This window comes from Podarcis vaucheri, assembly GCF_965113315.1.
Source record: "Podarcis vaucheri genome assembly, chromosome: 12".
NCBI lineage: Eukaryota > Metazoa > Chordata > Lepidosauria > Squamata > Lacertidae > Podarcis > Podarcis vaucheri.
In genome coordinates this window covers 3,880,932-3,895,612 of record NC_138750.1, presented here as the reverse complement: position 1 = coordinate 3,895,612, position 14,681 = coordinate 3,880,932, and the positions used below count along the sequence as shown (strand labels likewise).

General features: G+C 43.0%; 1 protein-coding gene across 1 annotated transcript in view; it reads left to right on the top strand.

Annotated features, from left to right (window-relative positions):
- Window positions 1-14,681, top strand: part of CNTNAP2 (contactin associated protein 2) — a 1,119,417-nt gene that overhangs the window by 525,908 nt on the left and 578,828 nt on the right. Inside the window, exon 4 of the mRNA XM_082192749.1 lies at window positions 10,206-10,353. Within this exon, the coding sequence (XP_082048875.1) occupies window positions 10,206-10,353 (148 nt within the window). The remainder of the gene's footprint in view (window positions 1-10,205; window positions 10,354-14,681) is intronic.

The following is a 14,681-nucleotide window of genomic DNA, read 5'->3' as shown; positions in this document are numbered from 1 at the left end:
TTAACCCAAAGATAGAAGCAACTGGATGAACTGAGCAACAGTTGTTGTCTTTTCATGCTTTTGTGAAATTCACACTTTGATCTAAAGTGTTTCTGTTTTGGGCACATCTGTCCTACAAATTTTAAGCCATGTGTCAGCTAGTTGCGACTTTTTTCAATGTGTCTTCTGGAATTACAGTTTTGTTAAAGGAATTCAGAATTTGTGAATAGTGATTTGACTTACCTGAGACAGACTTGCTTGACTGATGTGTGAATCACAACTCAAGTTACCCATCAGCCTCTGCACTTCCTAAATGTTCCCCACTGGATACCCCTCCCACCTCAAATTGCATTTAATAATACATATTTTGACAGAAAATATTTCAAAAATATATTTAAATGTGAATTTCCATGTGCATTTTGAAAAATAAACCAGAGACTAATGCAAAAACGTGGTGGAATGGGGTCATGAGTGAACAAATGTGAAAGTGGCACAGATCAGATCAGAAAAAGGCTGTGTCAGGAATGGGGAACCTTTGGCTCTCCTGCTGTTGCAGGACTACCACTCCCATCATCCCTGACACCTGACCATTCTGGTTGGGACTGACGCAAGTTGTTGGAGTCCAACAATATCGAGGGCCAGGATTGTTTGATGGTGGCTCCTAGCCTCAGTAAGCTATACTTCCAGAGCTCCTTGGTTATGAGCTATGGTAATTAAGTTTGGAACTGCATTAAATCTCAGAGATGTGCTGTCATGCACAGGCTCAGTCCAGAGTATTCAGAATATGTTTCCAAGCAAGTGCTGCTCCCAGTTATTGGATGCCAAGATCTGCCACTTGTGCTAACCGCTGAGCAATGAGGGGAAACACATAGCAGATCAAATATGGTCTTTCCTTTTCAGTTGTAGCTGTGGTGATATTTTGCAGTGCCATAAGAGGCGCTGATAGGCACAAAAATTATTTAAATACTCTTCCTTCTCCCAGGGCAGACAAAGAGGGACAGACTCCTAAACTTGCTGGGAGGACTGCTTTACGGTGTGATGGAAGACTGCAGCTGTGGCATAAATAGCTGCCCACTGGGCCCAAGTGTCCAGTCCAGGTGGCAACATTTGAGTCTGTCAAAGCATAAGGGGCCATTGGAGGCTACAGCTTCACATGAAGCGCCAAGCTGTTGTCCAGCGTGTATTTTGCCAAATGCAAGTGTTCTTTTGTATTCAGCAGTAATAACAGCACCAATGAAGAGAAGTCTGGTGCTTTTATTCAGTAGCAGGCTTAATACAAAATACAAAGCAGTGAAACAGTCTTTAAGCAGACTGCTCTGAAGGGCAGGACTCGAACCCATGGCTTCAAGTTACATGAAAGGAGCTTCTGTCTAAACATCAGGAAGAACTTTCTGACAGTAAGAGCTGTTCAACAGTGGAACGGATGTCTCCCTCGGGAGGTTGTGGACTCTCCTTCCTTGGAGGTTTTGAAGGAGAGGTTGGATGACCATGTCTCATGGAGGCTTTAGCTGAGATTCTTGCATTGCAGGGGGTTGGAGTAGAGCACTTCTGGGGGTCCCTTCAAACTCCACAATTCTAGGATTCTGTGATAAGCAAGATAAGATGCTTCCCCATTCAGTTGCTGGGAGCCCCAGGAAACAGCAGGGGAGCAGCCAGCACCCCACCAGTCTGGGCCCACATCAAAGCTCCAGGGTCAGACCCCACCTGGGAGATTTATATACTTCAGACCCCTAGGGGCTAAGGACTGGGTGGCCTGAGACCTAAATTCCTGTCACTGTTCCCATAAGTCATTACTGGGATGGTGTGAGGAACGTGTCCAGAGGAGGGCAACTAAAATGGTCAAAGGCCTGGAAACGATGCCTTATGAGGAATGGCTAAGGGAGCTGGGCATGTTTAGCCTGGAGAAGAGGAGGTTAAGGGGTGATATGATAGCCATGTTCAAATATATAAAAGTATGTCACATAGAGCAGGGAGAAAGGTTGTTTTCTGCTGCTCCAGAGAAGCGGATACGGAGCAATGGATCCAAACTACAAGAAAGAAGATTCCACCTAAACATTAGGAAGAACTTCCTGACAGTAAGAGCTGTTTGACAGTGGAATTTGCTGCCAAGGAGTGTGGTGGAGTCTCCTACTTTGGAGGTCTTTAAGCAGAGGCTTGACAACCATATGTCAGGAGTGCTCTGATGGTGTTTCCTGCTTGGCAGGGGGTTGGACTCGATGGCCCTTGTGGTCTATTCCAACTCTATGATAGAATAGACCACATGGCTATCATATCACCCCTTAACCTCCTCTTCTCCAGGCTAAACATGCCCAGCTCCCTTAGCCGTTCCTCATAAGGCATCGTTTCCAGGCCTTTGACCATTTTGGTTGCCCTCCTCTGGACACGTTCCAGTTTGTCAGTGTCCTTCTTGAACTGTGGTGCCCAGAAGTGGACACAGTACTCCAGGTGAGGTCTGACCAGAGCAGAATACAGTGGCACTATTACTTCCCTTGATCTAGATGCTATACTCCTATTGATGCATCCCAGAATTGCATTGGCTTTTTTAGCTGCCGCGTCACACTGTTGGCTCATGTCAAGTTTGTGGTCAACCAAGACTCCTAGATCCTTTTCACATGTACTGCTCTCAAGCCAGGTGTCACCCATCTTGTATTTGTGCCTCTCATTTTTTTTGCCCAAGTGCAATAGTTTACATTTCTCCCTGTTACAATTTATCTTGTTTGTTTTGGCCCAGTTCTCTAATTTGTCAAGGTCATTTTGAAGTGTGATCCTGTCCTCTGGCGTGTTAGCCACCCCTCCCAGTTTGGTGTCATCTGCAAATTTGATCAGGATGCATTATGCTAACATTATACTAATGTAAAAATCAATACACAAAGCTCAAAAAATATGCATTGAACACTTACCCCCTTTTAAAATTCAAAGTTCTTTCTTTCTTAGGTTTTAAGTTATCTAACGTATCCTGCATAGTTCAAAAGTTTGTTTTGCCCCTCTTCTTCTTCTCTGGCGAAAGCTTCTTCCTTCTGGAGGAGCTGCTGGCAGGTCTTGGCCTGGAATCCCCTCCTGAGTACAGGAACAATATCTTTCATTCAATAAGTCCATCCAAACCTGTACGTCTCAATATCACATCGTAATTTTTTTTAAATAACCAACATTTCCCATATTCCTTTCCAATCCCTATATGTCTTTTCCCAGGCCTCTTTAATGATTTTGCATTGTCACCACATATAGCAACCTTTTATTGCCCTCCCCTTCTGTTTCTTCTCTATCACAGTCAAAGCCTCCCAGATCATTTCACACAGAGCATCCTTTTTATCTGTCAAAGACTCCCAGAACATTTCATATGAGGTACTATTTTTATTTTGAACCACTGTTACCTTCCCATGTATTTTTCTCAAACCTTGTCCCTCTACCATTCCTGTCTTAATCATGCATTTGCCTCTTTTAATTGTCCCACTGCCTCTGAAATTAAATTGGTATTTTCCCAAATTTTGACAGCTGCGTTCTTGACATCTTCCTTAAATTGTTCAAACAGTTCTCTTTTATAATCTAAAAGCAATTGCATTACAGCCTGACTGGTTTGTTTTGACACTGTGATTTTTACTTCTGCCATTTCTGATTTAAACTGAGAGGTCAATACTCTCCCTGTTTCATAGCTTCCTCTTTTCAAAACAAAATGTCCTTTCCTACCACACAAAGTGTTATTTTTAACCTTATAAGTACTTTACCAAGGACATCATCAAATTCAATAGAGAGAGCCAGTGCTTTCAACCTACCCCCCCCCTCCAAGTTACTCACAATTACAAAATTTTAACAATTACATATTCGGATCTTTACATCAGTGAACATCAAAATAACTTTTAAAATTGTAAATATAATAAATCTATATTGAACCTTTAATTTTGAGTTTGTTTTAGTCCAATATTAGCAATAGGCGGTCCTCTTCTTTTAGTCTTAGTTTTTATCCAGCTACTTTTCATAAAGTAGAAACATTTTTGGAATTCCATTAAATTGGGGGTCTGCAACCGTCAGAAAAATTCTAGAACACTTTTCCAGAAGTGAGATAGGTTCCAATCTTTTTTCCCAAAGAAAAGAAATTTTAAAACAGTCTTCCATCAAGTAACATTATAATCCTGGGGGGCCCGCTAGGGGCGCATTGGAAGATGGCCGACAATACCATCTCTCCGGCTCACACGAGGTAATTAAGAGGCTGATATGGGAGTATACAGCCTCCCTTGTTGCCCCAAGGAAATGGGGAACACTGCCTTGCCTGCGGTTGCCATAAATCACCCCCAGATTCAAAAGAAGGGGGTGAGGGCACTAGGCACAAAGCCCTTGTGGGGGTCTGGCTCTCCCAGACGCTGTCTCTGATCACATGTACTGGCTGCAGGAGCTAAAAATAAACAGTTAGAGAGAAGCAAATGCACATATTTCACGTGAAGATCGGGAGATAAGACTGCTAATTAAAGTGATCTCTGTGAAGTGGGGTGACAGGCTGGACTCAACAATAAATCAAGAAGAAGATTCATCAAAGGATCGGTATGCCGGAGCGGGACTGGAAAGGGGGGGATTTTTCTTTTTTTATCTTAGGTGAGTACCTAACAACCCTCCCCCCAAGAAGAATCGTTGCAATTACTGATTACAAGCAGAATAATTAAGAACTGTGTGGAAATAAATTACTAATCAAAGACATGGCTTGTGGGAACATCGGGAAAGGAATGAAAGTTCTTTGTGACGCAATTAAAAAGAGATTTGTTACGCCAGGCCTGGCCACAGGATGATCAAGGGGGAGGAGGACCATGGCTTGTTATTACACCGGACTGTGAGTTGGGCCTGGCAGGACCCCCTGAGAAAATTGAGGAGAGACTGGCAGGCCTGTGGAAATCAACGGACAGACTGTGGGAATGTTTTGTACGGAGGTGTGGAAATGGCATCTGTCTATCTTGATATGGCTCTTGGAGGAGTGCAAAATCCACACAGAATATAACAACGTTTGTTTTCAACCCGCTTGTGGAGACTACCAGAGATCACAAAGAAAGGAATATATGATAACAACAAGAAGATGAGGAAAACAACAAAGAGAAGATTGAACAGAACTGTGAATACTATTTTGACAGAACTGTGTACATTAAAGCAGCAGCAAGAGAGATGTTTGTGTTAGGATATTTCCGTTCCACCTTAAAAAGGGGACAGGCTGTTGTGTGTCACAGCCTGCGTATTTCCTGTTCACAGGATGTTTCTGTTGTGTCTATGCTTTCGTTTCTCTCTCTCTGTGCCTGAACACTGAAGCAGGCAGCCATGTTTTTTCTTTGTTCTGACCAACGCTGAATAAACTTGTAAATAATGCTCTCCTGCGTGCATCTTTCGCTGTGCATTATCTGCTGATAGAGCGTGCATCAGCTCTGGAATGTGGCAAGCTATTTCTGGAGCTCATGTCGCTAATTGCTGATACTGCGTGTCTACGGAAGATCAATGGACATCCGGAGGCAACGTGGAGTCTTGATGGATGATGTCTCCCTGGCAGTATCCCATCCCTTTCTGAGCTCGAAGCATGGGTACCCCCAACAAAAATTTAAACATTTGGCTGTGTAATTTGGAATTAATGTGATTTGATTGGCCTGTTAATAAAAATTATTTGGGGGAAAAAGTAACATTATAATCCTTCTCAGGTTTATCCTCCATTTTAAGTCAAGTTCAATCTCACCGTATTTTATGTTCAAGTTCAAATAGAGTTCAGGTCAAGTTCATTATTTTTAAAAACATTGAGGCTGCCTTAAACAGCTGAGTGCAGTCTTTTAAAACCTATTTGTTCATTAGTTAACTTGTCTTCCAAAGTACATTTCACCCACAATTCACTTGCAGGTATTTCATGCCTGTTGCACCAGTAATGGGAGCAGACTTCCTTTTTTCACTTCCAATTTCTTGCCAAATTACCGTATTTTTCGCTCTATAACACGCACTCGACCATAACAGGCACATAGTTTTTAGAGGAGGAAAATCCGTAGGCATGCCACCCGTAGGCATTCCCTCCATAACACGCACAGACATTTCCCCTTACTTTTTAGGAGGAAAAAAGTGAGTGTTATGGTGCAAAAAATACGGTAATTGATTTAATCAATTCCTTAAATTTTCCTCACCTTCCAATGGGCACAATGTCTGGAAAGGTAACTGCTCATGGCTGGATCACAGGCTTTGCTTCTGTAGAGCTGCCCTAGGGCCTACGGCTCGCCTGCCCCACTCTCTGTTCCACGGCGCCGTCCATGAGTCTGCAGGACTCTGAGACACCCCAATGCTCCTCTTAGGGGTTTTTGGGCGAGGTGTGTGGCCCTCGCGCTCTTCCCCGTCCGCTCTACAAAGCCAAATCTGACAGAGCCGTCAGATTCTCCGTCCAATTGCCAACTTGCGGAAACCTGGAAGTGTAAATCAAGACAAATAAAAAATTCCTTCCAGTAGCACCTTAGAGACCAACTAAGTTTGTTATTGGTATGAGCTTTCATGTGCATGTGTGTATCTGAAGAAGAGTGCCTGCACACGAAAGCTCCTACCAATAACAGACTTAGTTGGTCTCTAAGGTGTTACTGGAAGGATTTTTTTTATTTTGTTTCAACTACGGCAGACCAACACAACTACCTACCTGTATCAAGACAATAAAGCAAACCAAAAGCCCGTGACAGCAACCCTTTAGGAAGTGTTGAGAAGCAAGGAGGAATAATTGTCACTGTCTCCTCAAAATACACAATTCTCCCACAATTCTCCCTTACAGCATGTGATGGAGAGAATTGTTATATGATGGCTGTCATTGTAGGTGCTGAGTAGGTACACACTTGTTTAAATTATTAGAAAATCCTCTAGGTGAAAGAAGGTGCTGCATTTGAAATTAAATTTACAAAGACTTTTGTGTGAGTCAAAACAGGCTTGCTGACACTATTAGCATGAAGATACGGATTTCTGAGCTGTGTAGGTCAAGCAGGGTAATGCTGAAAGAGCAAAGCTATGAGAGATTGCGCTCTCCTTTCCACGACCACGACAGCTGCAAATCTTCTGTTGTTACACTGCTCACGTGAAAATACCACTTTAGGTGCTTTTTGCATTTTTGCTACTTCAGTAACATCTTAGACTGGTAAGTTACTGTTTTGTCCTGGCCCAAATATTAGTGTGTAATTTAATAAACAAAGAACACAGTGTTGATTAGGTGGCTATGGATGGTTATGTTTCAGAAAAATATACAGCAATCCAGACCCAACGTTGAGAGGAGAGGCTATCTAAAGTATTTTAAAAGTTCGTGTTAATATTACAATTAAAATTCCACCTATATACTGAAGCAGTCCTTCATTCTGGCTACAGCTGCATGTTGTCCTGTAGAAAACATTGCAAAAACAGTGTGTTTCTGACTGCCAGCTGTTTCCCCCAAATCCATTATTTATCTGATTTTCATTATAGTAAGGAAAATAAATTGAAATATCCACTAAAAAGTGTACTAGAGTGTTGAAGAAGAATAGCTTATGGAATCGTACAACAGTACAATTGTTTTATAGCCATTTACTGCTGGCTATGAAGAAAGATGCCATCCTGTGGATTACTAAAAATAAAATAAAAAAATAGCAAAGCAGAATTAACAAGAAGGTATTGTTTGCTTGGAGCTCAGTGAAATGTATCATTGTGCCAAAAGGTGCATAAAATAAAAGGCCGCAACATTCTTAATTTTACTTCTGGGAGCATAAATGCATTGGAGAGTTGCTACATGCTTCCCTGAGTGCCAGTGTGGTCCAGCACAATGCAGTCAACTAGCAGAATCATAATAGCACTGTCAGGAGGATGAATGAGATGGAGGAAATGTTTCCTTCGCTGAGTTTATGAGCTGATCTGCATATTCAGAACGAGTATGTAACATAACTGCTGAAGATGGATGGGAGTTTTTTAAAAGTGGGATATTGAAGGCCCCAATGCAGACAATTCCAACAAGAAGGAAAAGTGGGAGGCACCTAAGGAAACGGGTGTGGCTGCATAAGGAGTTTACAGATGAGCTGAGATGTAAGAAGGGCGTATATAAGACATGGAAGAAAGGGGAAATGCCAAAGGGGTAGCCTGCCAACCTAGCAGCTCGAAAGCACGTCAAAGTGCAAGTAGATAAATAGGTGGCGGGAAGGTAAACGGCATTTCTGTGCGCTGCTCTGGTTTGCCAGAAGCGGCTTCGTCATGCTGGCCACATGACCCGGAAGCTGTACGCCAGCTCCCTCGGCGGCCAATAAAGCGAGGTGAGTGCCGCAACCCCAGAGTCGGCCACGACTGGACCTAATGGTCAGGGGTCCCTTTACCTTTACCTAGCCAGCAGTTGCAGGGGGAATGTTAGCTGGGTCCAGCTAAGAATGAACTCAAGCTTGCAAGAGAGGTTAAAAATAATTTTTTTAAGCTTTCTTTGGCTATGCTTGAAGCAAGAGGAAGATCGATCAACTAGCAGGTTCACTGAATGGAAATGGAGAAATGTTATTGGGTGACAGGGAGAAGGCGGAATTGCTCAACACCTGCTTTGCCTTGGTCTTCACCCAAAAGGGAAGCGAATCCCCACCTGGTGATAACAGAATAAATGATGTAAGGAGGCAGCTGCAGCCCAAGACAGGAAAAGGTGGTAAGGGAACACCTAGCCAATTTGTTCTCTCCTTCTCTGCAGGGTAGCACTTGAACCAATGGCTTCAAGCTACAAGAAAGGAGATTCTGACTAAACATCAAGAAGAACTTTCAGACAGAGCTGTTTGGCAGTGGAACTGACTCCCTCAGTTCCAGAGTTTGTTTTCTTGAAGGTTTTTAAGCCGAGGTTGGGTGGCCACCTGTCCTGGTTGCTTTAGTTGAGATCCCTTCTTTGCAGGGGATTGGACTAGGTGGCCCTTGGGGTCTCCATCATTTTATGATTTTATGAAGACTGCAAGTGGGTGACCATAATGCATAATGAATGCGGCCCTGCCTCAGAAATTCCCCAATTTTTTATTTCTTTTTAAAATGCGCATTATGCATTTAAAATTTCTTCTTTTTTAAATGCACATTTTGAAGAAAGCTAGACAAGACTAGACTTTTATTTGGCTATTTTTCTGAGTGTATGGAGGTTTCTTTTTCTTAGATGAAGGGAGTCTGTACTTCTTCCACCCCCATTTTGGAAGAGGGTTGCACTATGTGATTCTACCAAACATATAACTTAAGTATCCTGGCTAAAACATCTCAATGGATAATTATGAACTTTTTGAAACTTCCAGAATTGTGACAAACTGTCAGTTGAATCAATCTGTGTTGCAAACTAGTATGAAAATGCATTCGGAGCAGGAGGCATTCAATTCAGTTCACATTTAATGGTGAACATTCCTAATTCAAATTTTCCAAAACAATGTCAGAAGTGGAGCACAGACATATTTTTTAAATTTGCATTTCTCTGAATTTTACAATGTTATTCTCCAGCTAAGAAATGTATACAAAAGTATATAACTTGGACTCCAGATACAATATTACAAAAAAAATCCCACATTCAACAATGCATTATATTTGTCTCAATCAGAACCTGCTTCATAATCCAAATTCAGAAAAGGGGTGGGAGTGCCCACCTGTCAGTCACCTATTGTCATAGATGATGTCAGGGGATTTGACATCACTTTAGCAAAGTGCTGCTAAAAGCAAGCCCCTCCCCCACTTCGTTTCAGCAGCTGTTTCACAGCAATGAATGGGCTGAGGAAACAAAGGGGATCCCCTCCCACCAAGCAGGATTGGCCCCCTTTGCACCAGCTGACACGGTGTGTGTGTGTGTGTGTGTGTGTGTGTATGGACCTGTGTAGTCCTGTTCAGTTCCTGCTTTGTGCAATGCTCCCCATAACAAGCTGCTTGCCGGGCCCTTTGGAAACGGCTCCTGTGGGCTTTGGCCAACCCCTCCCCCCTTTTAGCCAAGCCCCTGCATAACATCAAGTGTAGGGGGTGTTGTGTGGTGGCTTGCCCCAGAAGCAGCCTTGTGGGCCAAATAAGGAAGCCTGGTGGGCCAAGATTTCCATGCTAGGAAAATGGCTGTCCTAGAACTTCTTATCATTCTGGGATGTGCAGAGTGCAATGCAACTTCTAGGATCGTTCTTCCAGGTGGGATAGTGTGGCAGAAGCTGCACAGCGTGGCAGTGAACCAAGCAGGTTGCTTTCTGTGGAGATCAAGTTTCCCACTGGATTACTCTTGTACTAAAAGTATTTTGTGTTGTTTTTCCCCCTAGGCATTTCCTGGAAATTTAAATTCTGACAGTGTGGTTCGGCATGATTTACAGCATCCAGTTATTGCCCGCTATGTACGGATACTTCCGTTGGACTGGAGTGGAGAGGGTCAAATTGGCCTGAGGATTGAAGTCTATGGTTGTCCTTACTGTAAGTTCTTTTAACTTCTGCTATGCTCTTTTATTTCTGCTTTCCTGAAGCTTTCTTGTGTAATGGTATTTAGCTTAGTATAATCCAAGCAAGTGTGATCTGGATGCAGGATTTGGGTTGAGTGTAGTTACATTGCATATGTAATATATGCAAACTATAACATATGTAATAAAAGACCTGAGGTAGCATAGTGCCTCAGCTATGAGCTAAGAAGTTCCTGAATCAAGTGTTGACTTCTTCTCTGATATAACAGTGGCCTTGGGGCCAAGGCAATATATGATATCTCAGCCTCAACCCTTTTGCATTGTGGGGGAAATTCCGCTGAACTACCTCACAGAGCTTAGCTGGTCAATACGTAGGAGGTCTCCTTCGTCCACCAACAGAGGGACTTTAGATACAACACACCTTGTCATATTGTGGAAACCTGGTCAAACTGCTTTAATCTTAACTGTGGTTAGTTGAAGCAAGTGATCTTGAAATTAAGGTGCCTGATAGTTTTGTTCCATCCACTTGTGGAGCAAACTCTATAGAACATAACACAGCAATCAGATATCACACTTCTCTGAATTTTGCAATGCATTTTATTTGCACAAAAACAGCTAAAATGCATGAATTATTACTTAAAATAAGGCCAGAAGATGTATCTCAATGCAATTTTTGTATGTTTAAAAATAATATCGCTGCTTTATGTGGAAACAGGCTGCAGCAGATCAGTGACAAAGCAGAATGCTACATCCCTACTTCAGGCTATAGTTTATGAAGCTGGCTTGTTCTAATTAACTATAAACCAGAAGTGGGGGTTTTTTGGGGGGGGGAACTGGCAGTGTTGTTATTGTTGTTGGACCCTCCTTTTTCACACATTGAGCAGAATGTGAAGAGGATAGGAGTGGAAACCACTGATCTTATCCTCTACGGAAAGTTAATGTTCTCCTATTTTGCCTATTTTGCAAGCATAGTGTTGTTGACTATTTAAGGTTATCACTTTTAAAAGTGAATACTTTTAAATAATATATCACCACCTAGTCTCCTGACTGGGATGCGGGTGGCGCTGTGGTCTAAACCACTGAGCCTCTTGGGTTTGCCGATCAGAAGGTCGGCGGTTCGAATCCCTGCAACGGGGTGAGTTCCCGTTGTTCGGTTCCTGCTCCTGCCAACCTAGCAGTTCGAAAGCACATCAAAGTGCAAGTAGATAAATAGGTAGAAAGGTAAATGGCATTTCCGTGCACCACAAGCGGCTTAGTCACATGACCCAGAAAACTGTCGGTGGACAAATGTCGGTTTCCTTGGCCAGTAAAGCGAGATGAGCACCGCACCCCCAGAGTCGTTCATGACTGGACTTAACTGTCAAAGGTCCTTTACCTTTACCTTTAGTCTTCTGACTAGCCCCCCTAATTTGTTTGCTGTTAAACCAGTGGCATAATGAATCCTGAAAATGGGCTAAATAGAAATTACAGAAACTGTGACTCCCTCTTCCAGTGATGTCAAACGCTTTTATTATGTTGGCACATAAGCAGAAAGCATAAACCCATTCTGGTAAAGTCAATTTTGCCTATAAGTAGTGAGGTTGCAGTTGCAAGGTGTTCAATCCTAGAAGGTGGAGGGGAAGTAATGGCAGTTCAGTCTTACAGACAGATCTGGTAAAGATCCAGAGACTCCATACAGGAAAATGGAAGAAAGGAGGAATTAGTCAACTCTACCCCATGATTAATTAGAACCATATATATATATATATATATATATATATATATATATATATGCTTTCGTAGATTTTCACGGGTACAGGAATGCAGGTTTTGGTGTCTTCGGGTGTCTTCCCGTGTAAGAGTCGGGGTGTCTGTGCGACGTTTCGACGAGGTCTCACTCGTCATCTTCAGGCTGGTGCTTTCGGCTTCTTGTTACTGGAACAGAGCAGAGTCTGGTGTTTGAGTTCCTATAAATACTGTTGAGGGGTGTGGTGTATAGCCTCCAACGTTCTGGGCAGAGAGGAAGTTCCTAGATTAGTGTGCCTTTTCTTCTTTTGTTCCTTAATTACTTGAGGGATATCTTGGGTGATTTCATGAGTGATATTCTGAATACCACTGGGTGGGTCATTAAGTGTAGATTAGTTGCTAAAGCTTTCGTGTCTTGACCTCTTGAGCTTGTGAAGAGTTTTTCTGAGAAGATGGCTGTGCTGCATTTAGTTGTGCTCTGGCTTGGCTTCGTGTATAGGGGCGAGCTGTGGTTTTGTGCCTTGTGCCAGCCAGATCTGTGTAGGGATTGCAGGGGGGTGCAGCATCCGGAGGTGCCACTATAGTTTGGCTACTGGATGGAGTCTGTAATATGTCTGTGGAGAGGGTCTGGGTTTGGGTCTGGTGTGGTTGATTGGTGACGGCGTTCTGTGTGCCTCTGGTTCTGGTGTCGGTTTTTGTGGGGAGGGCTAATTTCCAGATGTCTGGCAGGCGGGACGTGTCGTCACGCTTGTTCATGTTGTGAGGGTGTTTCTCTATCTCGATGGCTTCCATGATTATTCTCTTGTGGTGATGTTCCATGTTAAAGAGCAATTTGGAATCTGCAAAATTAATTTCGTGTCCTGTTTCTTTCATGTGTTGGAAAAGAGAGGAAGTTTTTTCTTCTTTTTTGACGGCATTCTTGTGTTCTGCGATACGTGCATTTATTCGTCTGTTTGTTTGTCCAATGTACGTGGCTGGGCAGACTTTGCAGGGTATTTCATAGACCCCTTGGTTTTCCAGCTGGATTTTGTCTTTTGGGTTTCTGAGGATATTGGCTATTTTTTGGTTGGTGCAGAAGGCTGTTTTGATATTGTATTTATGGAGGATTTTGCTGATTTTGTCTGTAGTGCCCTTGATATAAGGAAGGAGGGCCATGCCATTGTTTTCTTCTGTGTCTTGGTTTTTGGGGGGTGTTTCTTTTTGGATTAGCTTCGTAACCCTGTTTTTCTGGTATCCATTGGCGATTAACACATTTGAGAGATTCTGTAACTCAGTTGTCAAGTGGTCTTTGTCAGCCAGGCGTTTGGTTCTGGAGATGAAAGTCTTGGCTACGGAGTTTATTTGTGCAGGGTGGTGGTGTGATTGTGCATGTAAGTAGCGGTTGGTGTGTGTTTTTTTCCGGTAGATAGTGTGTCCTAGGGAGCCATCAGGTTTTTTGTAGATTAGGACGTCAAGAAAGGGGAGTTGGTTGTTGTCTTCTATTTCCATAGTGAATTGTATTTTGGGGTGTAGGCTGTTGAGATGTGTGAGGAAGCTATCTAGTTTTTCTTTCCCGTGTGGCCAAATTACAAAGGTGTCGTCAACATATCTGAGCCAAAGTTTGGGTTTGTGTTCTGACTTGTCTAAAGCATAGGTTTCAAAGTGTTCCATGTACAAATTTGCGATGACCGGTGAGAGGGGTGATCCCATAGGTGCTCCTTCTATCTGTTTGTATCTTTGTCCATTGTGGATGAAGTACGTGTTGGTTAGGCAGTGGTTGGTCAGGTCCAGGATGTATTTGGGGGGGTTGTATTTGTTTTGAATGGCTGTCAAGGCTTCATTAATGGGCACTTGAGTGAAGAGAGATACAACATCGAAGCTCACAAGTAGGTCATCGGGATGTAGGTATTGTTTCTTTATTGTTTCTATGAACTGGAAGGAGTTAGTAACGTGTGAAGCGATGGATTCTGCATAGGGCTGAAGTTGCTTAGCGAGAAATTTAGCGAGATTTTGTAGAGGTGAGCCTATGGAGCTGACTATTGGTCTGAGTGGTGTTCCTTCTTTGTGTATCTTGGGGAGACCGTAGAGTTTGGGGCATCTGGATGATTTTTCTCTGGGGATGATTCTTAGCTGGATTTCTTCACTGATAGGAGAGGCTTTTATTTTGGATTTGGTGGTTTTTTCCAGATAGGTGGTGGGATCTGTTTTTATAGGTTGGTAGGTAGGGTCTTGGAGTAGATTTGATAGTTTTGCTTGGTAGTCCGATGTGTTCATCACAACAGTGGCGTTGCCTTTGTCTGCTGGGAGAATGATTATGTTGTTGTCTTTCCTCAGGTTGGTGAGTGCTTTCTGTTCTTCTTTGTGTAAATTGCTTCTGGGTGGTTTGCTGGAGCAGAGGATGTTGGTGACTTCAAGTCTGATTTTATTGGCTTCATCTGGGTCGATTTTGGTCAGGCTAGCTTCGACTCCGCATATGATGTTTTCCGTGGGGATGCGTCTCGGGGCGACTGCAAAGTTGAAACCTTTGGAGAGTACTTTGGTTTCAGTTGGGGTGAGGATCCTGTCTGATATGTTATGTACTGTTTGTTTCATGGGTTGTTGTGGAGGGTGGCTGGGCTTCTGGCGTTTCTCTAGTTTGTA